The 24,103-nt window shown below is 37.7% G+C and overlaps 5 protein-coding genes across 7 annotated transcripts; 4 read left to right on the top strand and 1 right to left on the bottom strand.

Annotated features, from left to right (window-relative positions):
- Nucleotides 1-4,434: 4,434 nt before the first annotated feature.
- LOC125474978 (SNF1-related protein kinase regulatory subunit beta-2-like) lies at nt 4,435-7,631 on the top strand. Of its 3 annotated transcripts, none has more exons than XM_048579269.1 (5): nt 4,435-4,636; nt 4,849-4,979; nt 5,726-5,886; nt 6,001-6,163; nt 6,946-7,631. In XM_048579269.1, the coding sequence occupies exons 1-5, from the start codon at nt 4,633-4,635 to the stop codon at nt 7,273-7,275; spliced, it is 789 nt and encodes a 262-aa protein (XP_048435226.1). In that variant the 5' UTR covers nt 4,435-4,632; the 3' UTR covers nt 7,276-7,631. The 3 variants fall into 3 exon arrangements, with proteins under 3 accessions (XP_048435226.1, XP_048435227.1, XP_048435228.1); XM_048579270.1 differs by having other exon boundaries at nt 4,626-4,636; nt 5,068-5,886; XM_048579271.1 differs by lacking the exon at nt 4,435-4,636 and having other exon boundaries at nt 4,855-4,979; nt 5,604-5,886.
- LOC125474979 lies at nt 7,550-8,471 on the bottom strand. The gene is made up of 3 exons (XM_048579272.1): nt 8,285-8,471; nt 8,108-8,180; nt 7,550-7,870 (listed from the first exon to the last, which is right to left on the bottom strand). The coding sequence occupies exons 1-3, from the start codon at nt 8,454-8,456 to the stop codon at nt 7,726-7,728; spliced, it is 390 nt and encodes a 129-aa protein (XP_048435229.1). The 5' UTR covers nt 8,457-8,471; the 3' UTR covers nt 7,550-7,725.
- A 1,086-nt stretch (nt 8,472-9,557) lies between these two features.
- LOC125474977 (alpha-1,6-mannosyl-glycoprotein 2-beta-N-acetylglucosaminyltransferase-like) lies at nt 9,558-11,647 on the top strand. The gene has a single exon (XM_048579268.1). The coding sequence runs from the start codon at nt 10,164-10,166 to the stop codon at nt 11,445-11,447; it is 1,284 nt and encodes a 427-aa protein (XP_048435225.1). The 5' UTR covers nt 9,558-10,163; the 3' UTR covers nt 11,448-11,647.
- A 3,220-nt stretch (nt 11,648-14,867) lies between these two features.
- Nucleotides 14,868-20,170, top strand: LOC103935440 (phytochrome C). The gene is given in 12 exon segments (XM_048579267.1): nt 14,868-15,104; nt 15,107-15,351; nt 15,353-16,016; nt 16,019-16,272; nt 16,274-16,946; nt 17,586-17,747; nt 17,968-18,200; nt 18,202-18,560; nt 18,562-18,630; nt 18,845-18,995; nt 18,997-19,142; nt 19,240-20,170. Coding segments are annotated over 12 exon segments (3,372 nt in total). The 5' UTR covers nt 14,868-14,899; the 3' UTR covers nt 19,451-20,170.
- Nucleotides 20,171-21,268: 1,098 nt separating this feature from the next.
- LOC125474765 lies at nt 21,269-22,021 on the top strand. Its single transcript, XM_048578741.1, has one exon. The coding sequence runs from the start codon at nt 21,269-21,271 to the stop codon at nt 22,019-22,021; it is 753 nt and encodes a 250-aa protein (XP_048434698.1).
- The last annotated feature ends 2,082 nt before the right edge of the window (nt 22,022-24,103 follow it).

Genomic DNA, 24,103 nt, shown 5'->3' with positions numbered 1-24,103 from the left:
CGGGCCAAATTTAAAGTGTGGGTGAAAAATTATAAAACCCATAGGACCTAAAAAATAATTAGGCAATTATATTCGGGGCCTAAAATAAGGGGCCAAAGCCCACGGGTGGGCTAATCAAATTTGTACTATGGTCTAGGCCCAAAATTGAGTTTAGATAAACATGGGTTGATCAGGCCCCAAACAGAACTTGGGCTGCGAGCCTAGTAGTAGAAAACAGGCTGTAAGAACCCGGTTAAAAAATAAAGGCCCAGATAGGCACTGATCAGATGCAGCGCAGTGCATGTGCACCGATGCACCAGCTGTAGGCTGGGATCGCGTGTATTCATAACACGGATGCACCAGCACGGGGGCTAGGATCTAGTGCATCGCGAGCATAGGGACACCAACACAGGGTCGAGCCGTGGACTAAGGCCGCATCAGGTGAGCCTAGTCTAAACAAATTTCCATTGCAGGCCGCTTCAGGCCAGCCCAATTGAGCTTGGGTTTCAACCGATGCACCAGCGCTGCCGCTTCAGGCGTCCATGTTCAAGTCAAAACAACTAGGTGCGAGTCAAGGGTTTAACATGGAATTCAATTGTGTGATTAAGAAAAAGGGAAATCTCGACGTCCATAAGCCAAAAAACCCTCGGATTCGAATTTAGGGTTTTCGAATCCATGGAGATTCATACGAATCTCGGCCAAATTCAAAGTCAGCGACAACTGCAGGTCGTTAAGGATAGCAGGGCATGGCTGCAGGCCATGCGTGGGACGCCGTGAAGGGCGTCAGAGTTTGGCAGGTGGACGACGTCGAAACGACGTCATGGATCTGGGCTCCAAAGGCGTGAAGCTTCTAGCTCCGGTGTAGGCTCGAGTCATAGGTTCAAAGAACCCTAAAAAAGAATTTCGATTTTGTTTTCAATTAATTCAATGCATATTTAATTAAATAATTTAATGAATGAACATATATAAGATGCAATTCATGGCAATATCAATTCACATAATTCAACAATTATGGATATAATGCATACACAATTTATGTAGAATCTAAAATTTGAAAAACGTAAAGTTGGGTCATGCATGGTGAATGTTCATGCTATCAGGGTTGCAAAAATATCAAGATAAAAATTGTTGTTTTGAAAGAACCTGATTGCGTGATGATATTGGTGAACTGGTTTGATGCAGAAAACTTCACGTTGAATTCCTAAGTGTAGCGGTAGGAGTGTGCTGATAACGTGTTGTGACCTATATTTTACTGACAGGGAGAGGGGGTCGGAGACATAGAGAAAATATAGAGAGAGATATGTTTGTAGGGTTGTGTACAGAATGTGTGATTCCCCCTATGCAGTGCCTTATTTATAGTAATAAGAGAGAGAATAAATCATTCTCCTCTAAGAAATACAAGTCCTAATAGAGAAGAATAACTATAATACATGCTTGTGTATGCCCGCACCACTCTTACACTTTTTAGTTTATAGGTATCATTTTCTAACCCAAGAAAAAGAGGTTCCTATCATTTTAAGTACAAGTAATTTGTGACGCAAACCCACATGGGATATTTTTATATAGTCTATATAGACACTGACCCAAGGCAGCAGATTCTCTTCCTATGTCACATCTCTCCCCTTGTGTGATGCCAACACTTAACTACCAACCCATGTATATTTCTATACTTTATATTTTTAACAAAAGATATCGTCAATTCTCTCTCTCTCTCTCTCATAACTTTTATATTTGCTTTATTTCCTAAGGCATTCTTTGAGGGCAAAATCTCACTCTCATTAGATTCTTGCACTAATGCAATGACCCACACACACACACACACACAAAGGACCCAAAAGGAAGAAATTGTAAGAGCATTTGTTAGCATCTGCATTTCCTTTAGCTTGTTAAAATTGAGTGGTTGAACAAAAGGAGAGATGCCCACTGCCTCCAATCTCTCATGTCTCTTTGGCTTATTAATTTAAACTGCATTGGGGGTTACTCAAATCATGCTCAACTACCACCTTAGCTATATTATAGTGGGCATATAATGGTAGATTATGAACAAGAGTCACATGGAGAGATCTAAACTTTTAGGACCATTGTTGCTAGGATGAGTTTTTTGTGCAATAGGGTAGTGTACTCAATGAATGAGCACAAGCAACCTAAGTATGCCATATTTTTCAAAAATTTCATGTCACTGATCTAAACTTATATGATAAGTTTGTCCTTTTTTTTATTTGAAATGGCTAAGTTGATTCCTATAGGGTTTTGGACCAATTTATAATTGTGCGTTCACAAGCCACTAATTGATACTAATCTGACATTTACCTTCAAGTTGCCATTATTAATTATAATAAATATGAGCATTGTTCTACCATAAATAGGAGAGATTTTTCAATGTGTTTGAAACACGAGGAGAAACACCACATGTGTATAATTGAAGGGACACTTCAATATATATATATATATATATATATATATTTCCTTCAATTGTATAATGACATGTGGTGTTCCTCTCTTTTTTTCTGAGCACATTAAAAAATCTCCCAAACCTATTGTACACCAATGCTCATAATAGTTATTATAATTATTAATGGCAACTTGAATGTAAATGTCAGCTTAGTATCAATTGCAATTAGTGGCTTAACTTTATTTATGAAGCCAAAGAGGAGGGTCTAACATGGTTTTTATACCGAATGGCTCTCACCCTCTGTAACCCTAGTTATACTCTTACTCTCTCTAACTCTATATATGGACATGGAATCTACATTATTATGGTGAAGTCCATAAACAACACAAGTGGGAATGCACCAACTTTAGGTAAACCACGATATGTTATGTTTTTGTTCATTTATATGATTTACAATCACATCTGTATTGGTTTAATAATTGGCATCAAACACGCACATAGACAACTACCGTTGCAAAGTTTTTTACGGCAATTTGTTTAACCCTATACTTGATTCTACGCATGGGACATAATTACCACCAGCCAAACGTGGATTAACAAGAGCATCTTCAAATGAGAGGTCTAAAGTCAAAATTAGCAATAACAATAAAAAAAGACAGCATTAGTTTTTTCCAACCAAAATGCCAATTCTTATGTGATATGATGTGGATCAACAACAAAGGTGGTTGCTGTCAAATTTGACAGCAACTTCAAATTTTTTTTAGTGATTAATAAATGTTTTTCATCATTTTTATTATTATTTTTTGTTTTATAAATACTTATTATGATTATGAAAAATAAATGACGTACTAAATAATATTTTAAATTTAACATATTAAGTGGAGTAAAAAAAATATAAAAATCAAAGTGCCACTTAAACCTTTAAATTTAAATTTTATGTTTAAAATATGTTTTGAGATTGTCTGAATCCAATGGGAATGTAAGTGGGTGAAAAGCTAAATTAACCAAATCATAATGTTAATGGGGGTTTCCAAGTGGCCTCAACCATATAAGACAAGGGAGTTGAAACTCGAAGACAATTTTTTATTTTTGTTTTGATTGGGAGGCATAGTAAGAATATAATTAGACTTGGCTTTACTCTGTTAATTAAGGTTAATTTGTGTGTGGTTTGATACTAAAATGTGTTCCAACAACAGGCAGGACGTCGTCTATGTCATTCCACACGAATAAAGAGAAAGAATATGGAATTACACATATATTATCATTTTAAAATACAAAGCAAAAGAAAAAGAATGAATTCTCGATGAATGCTTTTCCTCCATTTTAATTTGTAAAGAAGATTACACATACAATGTTTCGAAATCACAGCAAAACTGTTTTATTTCTAGTTGTTTTCAGAAAAAAAAAAAAAAAAAAAAAAACTGTTTTATTTTTAGTTAGTCTAGGGCTTAATAGGAAGGACGAACTTTGACGTAATAGAAACTTTTGTGACAAAGTCATGAGTTCAAGTTGTAGAAACATTTTTTTTTGCAATATAAATATAAGTCTGTGTACAATAAACGTTTCCCTCCTAATTGAACAAAAATAAGTGTATAAAAAAAGTAATCGTTGAATCGTGTAAGCCTCATAAGAGAACAAGAATAAGCGTCTATAAATAGTTGATCACCACTACTGCTAATAGTAGTGCATGATTGGCTTTTCTTCAAGTAACTAATAACATTTTTGTTTATATTCTATGTCTTTTTTGCAGTGATAATAACAATTCCGTTGCATTGTAATTTGTAAGCAAGAGTGTTAATCCAGTAGTACCAAGCTCATGCTAAACTGTAATATCAAAATCAAACAGCTAACACAGTGCAGTGTAGTGGCAAGCTGGACTTGGCAGCTGCATCAAGTTGTATAGACGACACAACACAACCCAACAAGGCAACGTTTTCTGTTTTTTATAACAGAAAAGCATAATTAGTTCTCCACCGTAGGATGTTCCAAACTCATTGGAGAATCAAATTTACTGCTTCTTGTCCGGTGTTTGCCTTTTCAACACTCAGAGCCAGTGATTTTAGTGAGAGAGAGAGACACAGAGAGAGAGAGACAGAGACAGAGAGAGGGGAACACAACAACTTGTGCTGTCCATTCCATTAGACATTAAAAAAAATAAAAAAAAGAAAAAGGAAACCTTCATAAAAAATGTAAACTTTCATTGAGTTTCAGTCACTTCCTAATTGGGTTTCTTGTGTGGTTGCAGCCTGTTTGAAGAAGAAATGGGTAAGTCGCCAAACACAAGTCAGTCACTCACTCACTCACTTGGGTTTTCATCTTTTTGCCTTTTCTGTTTGTGGGTTTGTTTGTTCTTGTTCTTGTTCTTTTTTTGCTTATTCCAATTCTCCATCAAAGAATATAATTATTTTTTCTTCTTTTTATCCCCTTGAATTTGTCTGAGTCAGATGAAAACTAAACTGGGTTTCCTTTGTTTTCAGTAATGGGGAATCCAAGTGGGAGTAGAGATGATGGAGAAGGTCCTCCTGGAGTTAACAACTTTGGAGAGTACTGTGATGGATATGTAGAAGAATCCATGTCTCGGAGCCCATCTCTTTTCTTCACTTCCCAGGTAAGCTTTTTTTTTATTCCTTTTTTTTTTTTTTTTTTCAGTTTTTCAAAAATTTCATGTGTGTTTGCTTTTGCATTTTTGGCATCAGAAAATGTCTGAAGAACAGTTTTCTCAAATGGGAATCTCTATCACTTGGTTGGATGTTTGGATTGGCATTTGTAAATTGACAATATTACTGTAAGGGGGTGAAAACGGTTTGCTTTAGTTCAGTGCAATTTGTATTATTAGTTTACGGAACGAATGGGGCATCATGTATGTGATTTTCACACTTTCGTTGTCTCCTTCGACACTCCTCCCTTTTTTTGTCTCTGGAGTCGCAGGATATATTCAATCCAAAGGCTAGAAAAACTGCAAGGTGGAGTGCAGAGAAAAAGGACGTGCCGAAATCATTTATCTTTTACTGTTTGATCTTTTAACAATCATATGATAGATCATTCAAGTTGAAGCAATGAACTAAAGTTCAAGAATTTATTGACACTTAACAGTGTAATTAGAATAATTTGAAATTTATTCACCTGTTGTATCTCTGTTGGTTCAAGAAACTGTCTCCTTCTGCTAAGGTTCTACTTTCTAGTTTTTTTTCTAAATGGAAAACTAATTGCAGGTGAATTTGTTCCATTTCAGATACTTGTCTTTTCTCTAGTATTTACTATTTACTGTGATGTACAAAAGGCAATCAAATTCCCCCATGCATGCCTATAAAACACACAGGGATGGAGCTCTTTAAATTTTATCTGCATTTTCAGTATCCTGGGGAACCCTTACCAAGACCTGCTGAGGCATCACCGCAACATACAGTAGTTAATCGTAATGTACACGATGAGAAATTGATGTGGACGAAGATCTCATGGAATCACGGTGGAAGGCAAGTTGCCATCACAGGATCATGGGACAATTGGGAGAGTAGGTACTAAATTATATAGCGCATTCCTTATCCAAAAATTTCCAACTTTGTTTCTGTTGTGAGCATCATTTTCGGCATCAGGCTTTGATATGAATAACTTTCATCTCCTTATATCAGGGAGCTCTTGCAGAGTAGAGACAATGATTTCCTTACCATAAAGTTGCTTCCACCAGGTCTCTACCAGTACCGTTTCATTGTTGACGGGTGTTTGATGTGTGATCCAGGCAGTCCATGGGTCTATGATAATTCGGGGAGTGCGTATAACATCTTGGATTTACAGGTATTATTATGACTCGTAATGTGATCTGTTTCTAGTCTATAAATGATTAAAATGTTATGTTCCTTGTACTAGTCCTCTTGCTCCCCATCCTTTTTTTCGTTCTCTGTTCAGGTTTACCTTTCACTTTGGTTATAAATCAAGTTTTTAGGATGAAGTCTTAGTTTATTTGAGTGAAGATCAGCCGTGTTGGGAGCAAATAAACAGCTTTTTATCATTTTACAATTTCGTACCAGTGACAACGACACTGTAAGCTATAAAACATTGCACTCGTTCGAGCCATTCAGTTCACCTCCTTTCACTCTCTCTTGCACAGAACATCTAACACAAAATTCCCTACACCGATTTTCAGCATTTTAACGGTAAAAACTTCAACGCTACAAGCAAGCGAACTGAATCTTCTGCATCACATTGTTGGGATTTCTACTTACTTTTACTTGCACTGCAGGAAGAGCTTATGAATACACACCGAACCCCTTATGATCCTAGCCTGTATTTGAACCCCAAATATTACCGAAATCTCCTAATGATAATATGTACATAATTTTCCGATTATATGTGGCATATCCAACTTTATAGTACTTGTCAGTCCATTATCAATTCGCCTTGCTGATAACGTTTCTTCCGTACTTAGCAGATGAATCAGTGTAATCTTGAGCTGCATCATGTAGGAGTGTGCTTGTTATTCTTTTTTCTCTATCTTTTGCACACTCTAGGAGTATCACTTTACATGCTTCATCATTATATTATATAAATTGATTTCACTCCTCACATGGATTATGCAGGAATGTGTTTCAGAATTGCCCCAGCATCTGGCAAAGTTCGAACCTCCTCCATCCCCACCTTCAAGCTATGACAACAGACTATTAAGCGAAGATGATTTCAGTAAACCTCCGCTGGAAGTACCCCCACAACTACAAGTAGCATTTCTAAACAAGCCATCATCCTCCAACAACGGCGACCAGCCACCAATGCCTCATCCTTCACAATTGAACCATTTGCACATCCAGAACCAAATTGGCGGCGAGTTTTTTGCACTCAGCTCTACACATAGGTTTCGTAAAAAGTTTGTCACAACGGTATTATACAAGCCACGGAGAAGAGCAAATCAGTAATTTTGTATCTTTATTTTGTGAGTAGAAAATATTTCATAGAAGTAATATTGTTTAAAAGATTGCTGTGACTTAATGTAGGTAAAAAAAAAACCATTTGGATGGTCTGCCAAAATGTAATGAACGTGTTCATTTTGTATATGATGTGCTACTTTTAACAATTTATGCGTAATCGAAACTCGATTTTAAAAGTTTCTTCCTTCAACTGGGCCACGCTTCGCTACCAAATATATTTACCAATAACTGCAAGTGCATTTCCCATTTACCAGCCAAGATCAGAAACAAAAGTACTCAACTGTGATTAATATATATGAGAAACTCATAACATATACCAAACATATTGGTGAAAAAAAAGACTATGCAAGCAAAACATTTGAGAACAACTCAAATGATTGAAAAACTCATGTGCTGTCGATTGCTGCTCCTCAAGCTGCAATTAATCGCTGTCGATTATCATCGAACAGGTACCTTAATCCAACCATTAGCAAAACCAATGGCCAAGATTACAAAAGGTGTTGACATGCCAAATATGATGATGTATGGAAGGGGGGTCATCATGGGATTTTCACCTTCCCTTTCTCCTGCTGTTTGCCAATACCTGCAAAATTGCATATATTAAATTCTTCTTAGTTTTTTCTTATACAAGCGATATTGGGAGATGGGAGATTCGAAACTCCAAACGTCGGTTGCAAGGGTGAATAATCTTAACCAACTGAGCCACAACCCTTTTGTTATATTTATGTTTAATTACAGTGTGATCATTCTTTAACATGTTTTATGAAGAAAAATTACCATAGATAAATTTGGTAACTGATGAAAGTGTGGGAGAACTTACTGCTCTGGTTCTTGTTCTCTGGTTATGAATTTTTTCTTCCCTGATCCCTTATTGACTTCTCCATCTCCACCACCTAACACCATTGAGAAAAACTTCAAAACTTAATGAAGTTGGAAAATTTACATTTAAATGTAAGTAAAATAAATGGGGAAAAAAAAAGAGAGAATATTTACTTACCTAATTCTGCATGAATCTTGAAACTGTGTGGCCTCCTCTTGTGTGAAATGGAAGTGAAAGAAGGAGGATATAGTGGCGGCGACGGGGTGGAGGATGCTAGAAATGTGGTGGGAGAAAAGAGGGCCAACTTGGCTGCCATATTTGTGGGAAGAGTGAGCTCTGTGTCGGCCATCTCTTGAGCTGCACCACAAATATATGTGAGTGCTTTTGGATATGGGGTATGGTGTGGTCACGGTGGAGACAGATAGTCATTGGTACTAACCTTATCCCACTCCTCTCCATATATGTGAACACCCAACACTCAAGTCTCGACTTCAAGTAACCCGTTTCATTTCTTATTTTGGGGTATTTTTTTCTTACCAAGACTCGTTTGAGACTATTTTTATAAGAATCAGTACTCATTAGCGCTTTTGTTAACGGTTTTTTTTTTTATTATTATAAACACATTAAAATCTTTATTACAAATTTTGAAAAAGTAGGTGGAATTGTTTTCTAAAGAGTCACCTGTCATGTGTTTATCTATAAAACACTTCTATACTCTCAAAGCTTTTTTAAGTTTTTCTGCCAAACATAATCTATTAATATGTCATGTGTTTATCCAAAAAATACTTTTATGATTTTGAAACACTTTTAAGTTTTTCTGCCAAATATAATCATAAATTGCAATCATATAAAAGCTTGTATGAAGGTAACGTTGGAAATTTTCAAGTTCAATAAATACATATATGAATGTAAATTTGGTGTTTCAAGTGTTGTAACTTGGTTTCCATTATTTATTTGCTACCAAAATGCTAATTACCAATACGTTTTAGCATTTTGGCATACCCTTCCAATTTGTTAATTTTTAACAAATGATATTATTTACACTACATGAGAGAAGGTGGCTCAGCCTCACAATAAACTTGCTAATGTGATTCAAATTCGTCTTTAAAGAAAATCAAACCTAAGTCCTCTCACTTACAAGTAAAGAGGAATGATACTAAACTGTAGTACTAAGTGGCCCTCAACTTAATGATACAAATGATCGTAAAAATAGATGGTAAATATAGTATCAATCTTCTACTATCTACCCCAAAAGGAAAAATGCTTTACCAATTCTACCAAGTTGATAGCCATGGCCTAAATAGACCATACCTACAACCCAATTGCAATATATGTCCCATAAAACATAGTAAAACTGTCAATTACCAAATTGTTGCGGAGTTCGCAATCAAAGGCAGTTCCTTGAAATTACCGGCTTTTGATTGTGACCCGCCACCTCGCTACCCATAATAATATACAGACAAATTTCCCACTTTCAAATTCAAAGGTCTTCCTTTTGGAATTTGGAAATTTTCTTCAAGTCATCGGTCAACTGACAAATCAAAGCCGTTGATACGAAAGACATATCAACCTTTGAAATCTATCTTTGCTGCTCAAAGATTGGATTTTGACCATAAACCCTGTTTTTTTCCTCCAGTTTTGGATGTGGGTTTTGTGATTTGATTCTTGCTTTCCGAGCTTTGATTTGTCCTGCCAAATTCGAGTTGCAGCAAAAGGAAGCTCGAAGTTGCAGCAACTGGAAGCTCAGATTTCACTCCCATGGATGCAATTAGATCAAGTTTTGGCTGATTTGATCTCGTCGCACCGACTGTTTTGGAGGTTTTTGATCCCTACCCTTTTGATTGCTCACTCTGTTCTCAAATGGGTTGGTGCTGTTTTGAAGTTTAAATACTTGGTTGTGCTTGTTTGAGAGAATTAAAGACTCAGTTTTCTAGCTGCAAGTATTTGGTTTTCCACTTTTTCTGCATATCTGGTTTCTGAATTCTATGAAAATATGAATGGTGTGGCTGTAACTGTCATATGAAGTGTGTTTGTTCCCATAACTGCTGTTGAATCTATGGCTATTATCAAGAAACACCGTCTAAATGATGAAGCGGCTTTTCGCCGTTTCTTGCCATTGGTTTCGATTACATTGTTAGGGGTTTTCCTGCTGATGTTCCTTCTGAGATTTAATTCAATTTCAAATTTTGTCACGCCGCCTTCGGATGATTTTGGTGAGGTATCGATAAGGAGTGGTAATCGTTCACATGTTAGACAAATAATTAGCCTCCCTAAGCAGACTGAATTCTCACTGAAGTTGGAAAAGAGGAATCAGCTTCCCCCTAGGAACTTAGATCTCTATCCAAGTCTAGCCAAGGATCACATAACTATAGTTCTTTATGTGCACAACCGGCCGCAGTATCTCAAAGTAGCTGTTGATAGTCTGTCTCAGGTTGTAGGTATAAATGAAACTTTACTGATCGTAAGTCATGATGGATACTTCGAAGAAATGAACAAGGTTGTGGAAGGGGTCAGATTTTGCCAAGTGAAACAAATTTTTGCACCTTACTCGCCCCACGTCTTTCCCAATAGCTTTCCAGGGGTTTCGCCTACAGACTGTAAGGAAAGGGATGATGCAAAAACGAAACACTGTAAGGGGACTCCTGATCAGTATGGAAACCACCGTTCTCCGAAGATTGTGTCATTAAAGCATCATTGGTGGTGGATGATGAACACAGTGTGGGATGGATTGAAGGAGACCAAGGATCACAATGGTCATATTCTTTTCATAGAGGAGGACCATTATATTTATCCCAATGCTTATCGTAACTTGCAGATACTCACAGAATTGAAGCCTCAAAAATGCCCTCATTGCTATGCTGCCAATTTAGCTCCGTGTGATGTGAATGCAAGAGGAGAAGGTTGGGATAGTTTGATTGCAGAGAGAATGGGAAACGTAGGATATACATTTAACCGGACTGTTTGGAGGAAAATTCACAAAAAGACTTCAGAATTTTGTTTCTTTGACGATTACAATTGGGATATAACAATGTGGGCAACGGTCTATCCCTCATTTGGTAATCCTGTTTTCACATTACGAGGGCCTCGGACTAGTGCAGTACACTTTGGCAGGTGTGGTTTGCACCAGGGACAGGGGGAGGCAAAAGCATGTATAGACAACGGCATGGTGAACTTTAAACTGGAGGAGATAGATAAGGTTGCAAACATCAACTCGGACTGGGAAGTGCAGGTCTTTGAGAATCAGCCAGGGTACAAAGCCGGATTCAAAGGTTGGGGAGGTTGGGGGGACAAGAGAGACCATCGTTTGTGCTTGAGTTTTGCTCAGATGTATCATTCATAGATAGACATTGCTTTTTCAGTGTCGGTATTTAGCCATCTGTTGTAACCGGTAAGATCTGGATTTCGTTTTTGTTAAGTGATAGCCAATGGCATGAGTAGCCGTGAGATGTTTTGTATCATGTTACAGATGATGTTTATGTTTGTTTCTTCAAGAATCAAAATCTTGCTCTATATAAATCATAATTTTCATTTCTTTTCTTCCATTTTCTGTTATGCTTATTACTTTTAAGGCATCTCGTAGAGGAAGTATGTGTTCAAACATGTAATCATCTGGTAATGTGGTTGAGATTGTGTGGTGGTGTGTATTCTCAAATCAACGAGAAACACGTGGGTGTCACTGGAGATATATCCCGATGTTTCTGCGGAGCTCATCACGTGAGTTTGACGATTGCTATAAGCACACGTGACAAGAAACAATGTCTCCTTAGCCTTTATCAACTACACTTTCATGAGTGGGAAACAAATAAAATTTGATAAAACAAACAACAATGATAACAATTGGAAGCCGGATTCTCTCCTCTTCGTCTTCTCTCTACTACACTGGAGGGGAAAGAAAATTAACGGGAAAGAATCCGGCTCCTAATATTTGACGCTTCCGATTTCCAAGAAAAACTTGGCCTGAAAGATTCTTCCCCCTCATTAGTTGACACGTGTCAAAATCCTGTGCAGTTGCGATGTATTTGGGCCATAGACACATGATATTATGACGTTTTCAACCCTGCGAATTTGTACTTGATATCGGAGGAAAGGACTAGTGCCCATAATCACATGCTTTTGCTGCATGTGGATTTGTAATTTTCCTTTTTTTTTTTATTTAATTTTTTTTTTTTTTATCTTAGTTGGAGTTTACTTGATCAATATTCAAAACAAATTCTTAGCTCTACTAACAATGTGACAATTGTAGTAAATGAAAGTGCGATGATTACAATTAGTGTATTGGTAAATACAATGTGATACAATGATGGTATCAACCGTATATATTTCATGTAACAATTAAGCAAAAATACACATACATTACTACCTTCATTATCTTTAACCAAAAAGGATTCATAAAAAAATGTCAATTCTCGAAACAAGCAGCCATATATTAACTTCTAGGAAACTTGATATAGTCAGCTAGCTATTAGTCTAATCTAGTGATAAGTCTCTTCTTAATGTCAAAACGATTTCTATAGTTCAGATTCTCGCCCTAATTAATAAAAAAAAGAAGTAAACTTCAAATGCCACAATACATCACTTATGAGGAAAACCCATTCCTGCTCTTTATGCTGCTTTCGACTTTGCAACAAACATCTAATGAGAAATGCTAAAATGACTCTGCCAACTTTGAACTGACAAAATATCCATAGAAAATCTTATTTTAAAAAACTCTTCTTAGCTTTTATCACATCATAAGTCAAAGATGCACGATGCTTTTGCGCACTAACTGTCACCAACTGCTAATTTGCATTGTAACATGATTAACACAAAATGCAAATCCCTCTAAACCCATGTCAAAACTGTACTTTCCCCAGTCAAAAAGTCTACCCGTTACTTATATTACGGAAAGGGATTCTCTTCATCGCTTCCACTAAATTCACAAAATCAATTAATCCTTTTGAAATTTAATCCAATAGGTACAAATAGAGAATCTATTTAAAAGTTATAATAACTTTAGTTGTTTGATCAAATTTTAAGAATCTAAATTAAATGATTAGGTGAATTTGATGAGAAGAATCCGGATAGAATCCCTTTTCCCATATTACCTCACCAGAAGTAACTAGTAGGGCTGGAAAAAATCCCGAACCGAACCGAAAAAATCCCGATCCCAAACCAAAAATTTCCCAAACCGAAATTTTCGAAATTTTCGGGATACTATCCCGAACCAATCCCAAAATTTCGGTATGGGATTCGGGATTGGCTTCTCGATATTTCGGGAATCCCATACCAAACCGAAAATATATAATATTAATTATTATATATATTTATACATATATATATATTATTCTTTTATAATTGATGCTAGTAGTTTCTAATTCATGCTCAGCAACCTAGAATGCCCTACACCTTGCATATTTTTCATGTTCTGTTTGATATTCATGTGGATTTTATTATTGCTGCTGCCATGGCTGATGATTTCAGAAGGCTTGCTTTTTTTGTCTCTCAACAGATTGCAAAAAGAGTTTAATTAATTTGAATTTTGACTATGATAAAAAAAGTCAAGCATGCCAGTGTTCAATTAAATGGTAGTGTGAATGAAATGAAATTCCTAGTTCATAAATGTATTCTTGAATTATATATTTGAAAAACAATTCATAATTTCATATTTCAATTTGGGATTCCCGATTTGTCCCAAAATCCCGAAAATATTTCAGGATTCCCGAAATTTGGGATTCCCGAAAATTTGGTTTGGGATTGGTCTTCAAATTACCGTCCCGAAAAATTTCGGTTTGGGATTCGGGATACTAGTTTCGGTATGGTATCCCATACCGAACCATCCCTAGTAACTAGCAAAGCAATGGCTGCTTCATTTTCTTTTCTTGTTTTTTTGGCAGCTCATAAAACTAAAAGAAGAAGTGATGAACAGTACAAAATTCACCAAACATTACTAAAAATGGAACAAAAACAAAAACCCATCCAGTAGAAATTAAAAGAAAAAAGCTGAAATCTTTGCTTATTTAATTTCTTTGTGAACCCCTCTCTCTCATGGGAGTCCGGAGCCGCAGAACCTGGTCGGTTTTCACGTGGCTGCCTGATCCATGCCCTGCATATTTTTTTTTTCAGTGACACCCCATCCCTCCTCTCCCACTGTTTCATCTATCTATATATATATAATGCATATAAATTTTTTGGTTTTATTTTTAAGTTATTTTGTTTTCTAATTTATTTATTGAAAATTATCTTGGTGTGGGAATTTGAACTCTGTCGGAGGAGATAGGAATGTCAACTAGTGAGTGTAAAGATACAATCTTTTTACCTCTCTGAAGAAGCTGGAACAATTTTAAGCAGTAAAAGTAATCTGGGTTCTGATTTTTTAGTTTGTATGGAGGTTTTGTGAAAGTGTATACCAGCAACCCAATTTGGAGATGCTCTAGGAATCATGAGGACTGTGAATTACATGACCTTCTTTTCTGTGTGGTTTTTCTTGGAGTTATGGTAATTGGAAAGGGGGTTGCTTTTTTGACATTGAAATGGTGGTGGGTTTCTCTCCCTTCCACTTTCGTGATGGTTTTCGGGTCCGGAAGATTCCAGTGACCAATTGTAGGTAATTTGGCTGTGGTTTTGGATTTATTTTCAGTTTTTCTATAACTTCTTGATTGTTTTTAGGAGCTAATAGTTTATTATTTCAATGTTGGTTGTTGAATTTTGGTTATGTGGTATCGAATTACTTGATTTTTGCGGCTGGGGAGAATTGAACTTAGCTCTACTTGGTGAAAGAATAAAGAACAATTGCAGGGTAAGAAGGTTGGAGACATGTCGTCGGTGTCTTTGAACAAAATGAATAGTTCTAGAAGCAGCTCTAGTCAATCAAAACCTGGGATTCGTGTATTTTCGCAGACACCCATTGATGCGAAGCTTGACATAGACTTCCAAGAATCTGAACGGCGTTTTGATTACTCTGCTTCAGTTGACTGCAATAAATCATCTTCCACTAACAATGTCCCCTCCAGCAATGTATCTGCTATCTCCGAAATATGCAGCGAGGAAGCCTTATTCAACCATTTGGTTGCTTGATTGCTGTTGATGAGAAAAACTTAACTGTTCTTGCCTACAGTGTAAATGCCCCGGAAATGTTGGACTTGGCCCCTCATGCGGTTTCAATTATTGAGCAGCAAGAAGCTTTGACTTTTGGAGCGGATGTGCGGACACTCTTTCGGTCCTCAGGTGCTGCTGCGTTGCAGAAAGTAGCCCAGTTTGGGGAAGTTAAATCTTCTCAATTCCATATTGGTGCATTCTAGAACCTCTGGTAAGCCCTTTTATGCAATTCTACATGGAGTTGATTTTGGCTTAGTAATAGATTTGGAACCACTAAGTCCATCTGATGTTCCAGTGACTGCTGCGGGAGCATTGAAATCTTATAAGCTTCCAGCCAAAGCCATCTCAAACTTGCAGTCTTTGCCAAGGGGGAATTTATCATTGTTATGTGATTTTACAGTTAAGGAAGTTAGTGATTTGACAGGTTATGATCGCATAATGGTGTATAAATTTCATGAAGATGAACACGGGGAAGTTATCGCTGAGTGCCATAGACCTGACCTGGAACCTTATCTGGGTTTGCATTTCCCAGCCACTGATGTACCACAGGCTTCTAGATTCTTATTTATGAGGAACAAGGTTAGGATGATATGTGATTGTTAAGCTGCTACAGTTAGAGTGATCCAGGAAAAGAAATTAGCTCAACCATTGAGTCTTTGTGGATCAACATTGAGATTTCCTCTTGGTTCTCATGCACAGTATATGGAAAGTATGGGTTCCATTGCATCTCTTGTGATGTTTGTTACAATCAAGGACAATGTTTATGAGATGGACAGTGATCAGCGGAAGGGAAGAAGAAAATGATGGGGCTTAGTGGTTTGCCATCACACAAGCCCTAATTTGTTCCATTCCCTTTGAGATATACCTGTGAGTTCTTGATACAAGTTTTTGGTGTACAGATCAGCAAAGAAGTGGAGCTGGCTTCTCAGTCGAGGGAGAAACATATATTAAAAACACAGACTCTGCTTTGTGACATGCTCATGAGGGATTCCCCTGTAGGGATTGTTACTCAATCGCCAAATGTGATGGATCTTGTTAAGTGTGATGGAGCTGCATTATATTACAGGAAGAAATTATGGTTACTTGGGGTTAAGCCCGACAGAGGCACAAATTGAGGATATTGCTGAATGGCTTCTCAATTACCATAGTGGGAGCACATGCTTAAGTACTGATAGCCTTATGGAAGCTGGTTATCTTGGTGCTTCAGCTCTTGGCAATGAAGTTTGCGCAGTGGCTGCCATTTAGATTACCTCAAAGGATTTTCTGTTTTAGTTTCGGTCCCACACCGCAAAGGAAATCAAATGGGGTGGAGCAAAACATGATCCTGATGACAAGGATGATGGAAGAAAAATGCATCCAAGGTCATCATTCAAGGCTTTTCTGGAGGTGGTTAAGTGGCGAAGCGTACCTCGGGAAGATATTGAAATGGATGTCATCCATTCTTTACAGCTGATACTGAGAGTATCATTACCAGACAAGCCTGTGGATGATTCCAAAGTGATTGTGAAGGCTCCATCGGTTGATGATAGGATACAGAGAGTGGATGAACTGTGCATTGTCACAAATGAAATGGTTCGACTTATTGAGTCAGCTGTAGTTCCCATTTTTGCTGTTGATGCCTCTGGTACTATAAATGGGTGGAATATGAAAGCATCTGAATTAACAGGATTAGCTGCTGAGCAAGCTATTGGTATGCCATTAGTTGATATTGATGGAGATGATTCTATTGAAGTGGTGAAGGACGTGCTCTCATTCGCATTGCAAGGTAACGCCACTATGCATCCTTTGACTCTAGAATTTTAAATCCATCATCCATGTTTCTCCATTCTAGGCAAATTTAGGTTCTAAAGAAAAAATTGACACTTGGCTGATTTGTGATTATGTTTCTCTAGATGATAAGTAGACCAGAATAGGTGATTCAGACATGCTCAGAATCAGAACAGTCTTTGGGCCCTTTCAAGAAAAAAAAAAGAAGAGTCTTTGGACATTTGTACTGTCTTTGGTGATAAATAAACATATTGTCAGATGGATAATGGTGAATGGTGGTATAAATTGCGATTTGGTATTATGATTGTTAAGAGCATTTTTTTCTAGATGTCCGCTTTTGTATTCCTTCAAGCTTCTGACTACATTAATTTTCACAAACGTTGAAGCAGATGATTCCCTTGTTACCCAAGCTTTGATTGTGAATGGTGTATGGGTTGCTTCCTGACCCACAGCCCTTTTACATGAATACTCTTTGTACCAGTAATGTGGTTATAATTTTTTTCATAACCAATGTGTATGAAGTTCTAATAATTTAGTAGTGTGCTTTTCATTTACCTTATATACATGTTCCCTTATACATTTCTTGGGTTCCTTCTCCTTATTCCGCAATTTCACTGATGTGATTGTAAAATGGCACGTGTACAGAAGAAAAATATTGAATTCAAACTGAAAACATTTGGTAAGCAAGAAAATAACAGTTTTGTAATCTTGGTGGTTGATTCATGTTGTAGCCGAGACATCAAGGAAAATGTAGTTGGGGTTTGTTTTGTATGCCAAGATTTTACCAGGGAAAACCCAGCGTTTACCGTGGGCATGATAACTGGTACACCAGAGGTGCGTCCTTCCCAGTCCTCTCGTACTAGGGAAAGGTCCTCGCAATGCTCTAACGCCCACACCGGATATGGACCGAACTGTCTCACGACGTTCTGAACCCAGCTCACGTACTGCTTTAATGATCTATTTTCATTGTTTAACTCTTTGACAACACAAAAAACCATTGTTCAACTCTTTGACAACATGACAAACCAAAAGCTCTGCCCTCCCCTCTATCTGTGATTATGTTGGAATTGTTCGGAGCCCATCTGCACTGATTCCTCCAATATTTTTGACTGATGAGAATATTCGTTGCTTGGAGTGGAACGATGCTATGCAAAACTTGTCCGGTTTGAGAAGGGAAGAAGCAGTTGGTCGGATGCTCATTGGGGAAGTTTTCACAGTGAAAAATTTTGGTTGTCGTGTTAAAGGTCATGAATCATGATACATTGACGAAGCTTAATATTCTACTAAATGGGGTAATAATAGGCGAGGAAGTTTGTAAATTGCTTTTTGGGTTTTATAATCAGCAGGATAATTATGTCAAAGCATTACTTTCTGCCAACAAACGAATTGATAGAGTGGGAAGGATAACTGGGGTTTTGTGCTTTTTACATGTGACTAGTCCAGAACTTATGTATGCTATGCAGATGCAGAGAGCATCAAAGCAGGCTGCAGCTGATAGTATTAAGAAACTGGTGTACGTTTGTCAAGAAATCAAAAGGCCTCCAAGTGGGATTATGCTTATGCATAATCTGATGAGGTCTTCTGATGTAAATGAGGAGCAGAAGCGGTTACTTGAGAAGATTGTGTCAGGACCAATTGGCCAAGATTGTTGATGACACTGATCTCGAAGGTATTAAGGAATGGTATGTTGTTTTTTGTCCTCTTTCAAATCGAAGACTGTTTTGCAAAATTGTGCACCCTATCAGTTTTGTTCTTTCAATATCAGATTTGTAGTGCCCATTTTTATGTTTTGAAATGGCAATAAAAGAAACTTCATAACTTGTTTTCAGTATTGATCCTGATTCATGAGGAACTATAATCCCTTGTCATTTACAGTAATTTCAATCCTACTTGCAGCTACATGGAAATAAATTCTATTGAGTTTAACCTCGGGGAAACTGTGGAGGTTGTCGTAAATCAAGTTATGATTTTGAGTCAGGAGCGGCAAATGGAGGTCATCCATGATTCACCAGCCGAGGTGGCATCCATGCTCTTGTACGGAGACAATTTTAAGGCTACAACAAGTCCTGTCTGATTTCTTGACGAACTCACTCCTCTTCACCCCTGCATCCGAAGGATCGTCCATTGTTTTCAGACTGAGTCCAAAGAAGGAACGTATAGGCATGACAATGCACATTGTTCATCTTGAGTTTGGGTAATTCTCACTTCATATTACTCACACAGTTATGGAACCTGCCATCTGACAGCCTAAATTAAGAATGCTAACTTCAGTTGTGTGGTTAACATTGCAGTATCACTCACATAGCCTGGGGAATTCCAGACGATATAATTCAAGAGATGTTTCACAGTAGCCATCGCGTCTCAAAGGAAGGGCTAGGCCTACAAATGAGCCAAAATCTGGTGAAGATCATGAATGGCACTGTACGGTATCAGAGAGAAGCAGGGAGAGCATACTTTATAATGCTCATAGAATTTCCGCTGGTTCACCAGATTGGCAGATGAACCTTCTGGTCTGTGTATGTTACACGCAGAGAGGCAACACTGCCCCTGCAGTCGTCTAATGCTTAAACCGGAGTGGCATGTCCATAATTAAAAGTCTATATCAGTCACTGTCGGACCAACAATTGTTCAGTGGCTGGAGGATACTAATTTTTTCACTGGCAAGCTAGGTAAGCTGCAATATTAATTAGAGATTTTAGAGTAAGTAGAAACGTTCGCTTCAAGGTAGACACCAAGATTTTTGAAGCAAATACGGATCAAGTTCACCGGAAGACTTACCAGGATCAATCTCTTTGGTCATCGCACTTGCATCATCGTCATTCTTTATTAAAGGTTTTCGTGTTCCCTCTCTCTCTAGCCTGCACACAACATCAAGTCAAGATTTGGAGGCGTAGTTTGGGATGTTTGAATTGGTGAGGTGAAGGCAGTTTGATGCTTGGAACTTAAGTTAATTTAAGGTGTATATGCCAACCCCTTTGTAAAAGAGAGATTCTTGTGAGCTTGATGAAATTGAACCATGCAAATATGGTCTACATAGTTCAAATTCAACCAAGTTTTATGTTGTGGCCTGAAAGTTGGACCCCCCGTTGACATACTTGCACCAAGACAAGAACTTCTCCCACACAATGTTCATATCTTCGACCGGAACCCTTTTGAGTTTCCGGCATTAACATGTGGACGAAGAAGCTCATGAAAAATCTAAACAATCAGTCACTTTATTGTGATTTTTACTGTGCATCAATGTATTCTATATGAAAACCTGGAAATACCATCATTATGACTCGTTAGATCCAATGTTAGGTTTTTTTTTTGGGGTGGGGAAGGGAGAGAGAAAGAAACTAACATGAAACGAGTTGTAAGGATAATATGTAGATACTTACTAGTGAGTGTTCACCTTTTAATTTTAACACATTGTGACAATATAATAATAAGAAAGGATAATACTTAGGTACTCACTAATGAGTGCTCACCTTTTAATTTTAGCACATGTTGTATTGTTTTAAAATAATGGACATGTCACTAATTTTTCTTGTGCTTTCAAAAACAAGAAACACGTGACATTTTTTAATTGGGTCAAATCAGAAAGTGAGTACATAAAATACTAGTGGTGGGGTGTATTTCTTCTTACCACCCTATTTTTTACTATTTGATGGGTTTAAATTTTTAAATTTGTGTCGCCCAGGCCTGGATGATGCTCGGAAAGCAGATACATTGTGAAGCACTTAAATTGGGACTTGATATGAATATTACAGTGTCAAATGCTCTTCTTGCGTTATATTCCGACACTGGAGCTATACAATATTTCTTGGACATGATGCAATCTGGACTGGAACTGAATAGAGTAAAGCTTGTGAGCATTCTTTCAGCAGTTTCATCGCTCTCACTTCCGAGCTAGGCTGGCATGTTGGAATTAAATGAAAGTTGGTTTTGATCTAATGGCTGAGAAGGAAGGGATCAACTGTTAAGTCTTTACTTAGTCTCATAGGACAAGTGTAGGCTTAGATTTCTGTTTTATAAATTAAGGGCTGAGATAGCTTGTAATAGAAAGTTGTTGTGCTGATATTTCTATAAAATATCTGTGTAGCTGCTCTGTGTGCAGAGAGCTCTGCACATTCCTGAAAAACCTTTCCTCTTCCGTGTTAAACTTTCCCTCCTAAAATATCAACTACAAAACAACTCTAAGATTTCACATGGTATCAGAGCTTAGGTTCTGATCAAGAATTAAGAACTGGGCGTTTTTGTGTGCTTCGTACTACTGAAAAAGGAGGGAAACTCAATTCCAGAATTTTTGAAAACCTTACTGTTCTTACAAAGTCTCACATGGCTACTTCGAGCAGTGGAGGATATCTGAGGGCTCCTATCTTCAATGGGTCCAACTACGATTTTTGGTCCATCAAGATGAAGACCATATTCAAATCATATGATCTCTGGAACTTGGTGGACAAGGGTATCGAAAACGCAGAGCCTGGTGGTGATTCCAGTGATGAAGAACATAAGTCAGTTAAGAGCTCAATGAAAATTAATGAAACCAGAGATGCAAAAGTTCTTGGCATCATTCAAGGGGCAGTTTCTGACGAAATATTTCCTCAAATCTCAAACTTTGAATCATCCAAGGCTGCGTGGGATGTTCTCCAACAAGAATTTCGTGGTGACAAAAAGGTTAGATCTGTCCAACTACAATGTTTAAGGAGAGATTTTGAGTACACTAGAATGAATGATGGCGAATCTCTATCTGTTTATTTAACAAGAATGACTGATATAGTGAATCAAATGAAAACTCTAGGTGAAGAACTATCAAACCAAAGATTAGTGCAAAAGATACTTATAAGCCTACCCAAATCCTATGATTCCATTGCATCAATTATAGAAGAAACCAAGGACCTTGATTCTATTGAGGTTCAGGAAGTGATTGGTACACTGAAAGGATATGAGCAGAGGTTAAACATGCATTCTGAAAGCTTAGCTGAAAAGGCTTTTACTAGCCTAAGTTTGACTGACAGAGATAGCAGCTACAAGGCTCAGGGGAACAACTCAAATCAAAAGAAGTTCTGGAAAGGAAAAGGGAAGAAATAGGATAACAAGTTTACTCCACAATCAAAATCAGATACTAGCAGTGATTCTACTAAAACCAAGTGCAAAATATGTGACAAATTACACTATGGTGTCTGCTGGTATAAGGGAAAGCCCAAATGCACTAAGTGTGAGAGATTTGGTCATCTGGCAAAAGACTGTAATCCAAGAAGAATCCAAGCTGTCAACTATGCACATAGAGTAGAAGAAGAGGAAGTAAATGTTTTTTATGCGTGTAGTGTTGCAAGAACTGAAAATAAAAGAGGAATCTGGTACATTGACAGTGGATGCAGTAATCACATGACTGCATATGAATCACTGTTAGTCAACATTGACAGAAGCTTCAATTGCAGAGTTAAAATGGGAAATGGTCAACTTGTGGAAGCTACTGGAAAAGCAACTCTTGTTCTAGAAACAAAGGGTGGAAGAAGATTCATCAAAGATGTGATACTAGTACCTGGCCTTGATGAAAATCTCCTTAGTGTGGGACAAATGATTGCACACGGTTACTTCTTACTCTTTGGGGATGACATGGTGGAGATCTTTGATGAAAGAAGTCTCCAAAACTTGGTAACACAAGTTGGCATGACTGAAAACAAAAGTTTTCCACTTATGCTAGACTACTCCAACTCAGTTGCTCTAAAAGCAAGTGTTGCAGAGAATTCGTGGTTATGGCACAAGAGGTTTGGATATCTCAACTTCCACAGTTTGAAGAACTTGGAGAGATTACAAATGGTGACTGGACTGCCTGAGCTACAAGAAACAAAAGAGCCTTGTGAAGGTTGCATACTGGGGAAGCATCACAGGGACTCCTTCGAAACTGGAAATGCATGGAGAGCAAGCCAACCTCTAGAACTCATTCACACAGATGTGTGTGGTCCTATGAAGACACCTACACTCAGTGGGAACAGATATTTTCTGTTATTTATTGATGACTGCACCAGGATGGTTTGGGTTTATTTCATGAGAAACAAGAGTGAAGTTTTTACTATTTTCAAAAAGTTCAAATTAATGGTTGAACTTCAGAATGGTCTGAAGATCAAAAGACTAAGAAGTGATAGAGGTGGTGAGTTCACTTCCATTGAGTTCCAAGAATTCTGTGAAGGGGCAAGATTACAGAAGCAACTGACAGTGGCTTACACACCACAGCAGAATGGTGTAGCTGAGAGGAAGAATAGGACTGTGGTTGAAATGACCAAGTCAATGCTGCATGATAAGAAAATGCCACTTTCCTTCTGGGGTGAGGCAGTCAATGCTTCTGTGTATCTTCTAAACAGGTGTCCAACTAAAGCACTCGAGAAGAAAACACCATTTGAGGCATTTAGTGGCAGAAAACCAAATGTAAAGCACTTGAAGGTGTTTGGATCAATCTGCTATGCACAGATACCATCTCAATTAAGGCACAAACTTGAAGTCAACAGTATCAAGTGTGTTCTTGTAGGCTATGGAAGCTGTGAAAAGGGCTATAGGCTCTACAACATTGAGACACATAAAGTTATAATCTCAAGAGATGTGGTGTTCAAAGAAAATGAAGCATGGAATTGGGAAACCAAGAGCATTGACACCATCTCATTTCCATTAACAATGGAAAGAACACAAGCAACTGTGCAACATGAAAATGAACTTGTTACAACAGGTGGAAGTCTAAACGATTTCTCTACACCATCACAAGGATCTCAGTCCACTACTTCAAATGCAGAAGGACAAGAATTGCAGGGTTCCTCCCCAGGAACAACTCCATTAAAATTAAGGAGTTTAGATGAGATCTATGCAGTCTGCAACTACTGTATTGCTGAACCAGAGAGTTTTGAAGAAGCAGAAATGGATCAATCTTGGCAGAAAGCTATGAGTGAAGAAATCACTATGATTGAAAAAAACTCTACTTGGCAATTAGTGGACAGACCGAGTGATAAACCTGTGATAGGTGTGAAATGGATCTACAAGACCAAGCTGAATCTGGATGGATCTATAAAGAAGAATAAAGCAAGACTGGTAGCCAAAGGCTACTCACAACAACCAGGGATTGATTTCAATGAAACCTTTGCCCCTGTGGCAAGGTTAGACACCATTAGAACCTTGGTTGCT

Source organism: the organism of the source record quoted next, unplaced genomic scaffold, assembly GCF_019419815.1.
Source record: "Pyrus x bretschneideri cultivar Hongxiangsu unplaced genomic scaffold, Pyrus_bretschneideri_v1 Contig13, whole genome shotgun sequence".
In the NCBI taxonomy this organism is placed as follows: Eukaryota; Viridiplantae; Streptophyta; class Magnoliopsida; order Rosales; family Rosaceae; genus Pyrus; species Pyrus x bretschneideri.
Note: the sequence above shows the minus strand (reverse complement) of the source record. Positions and strands in the feature narration are given on the sequence as shown.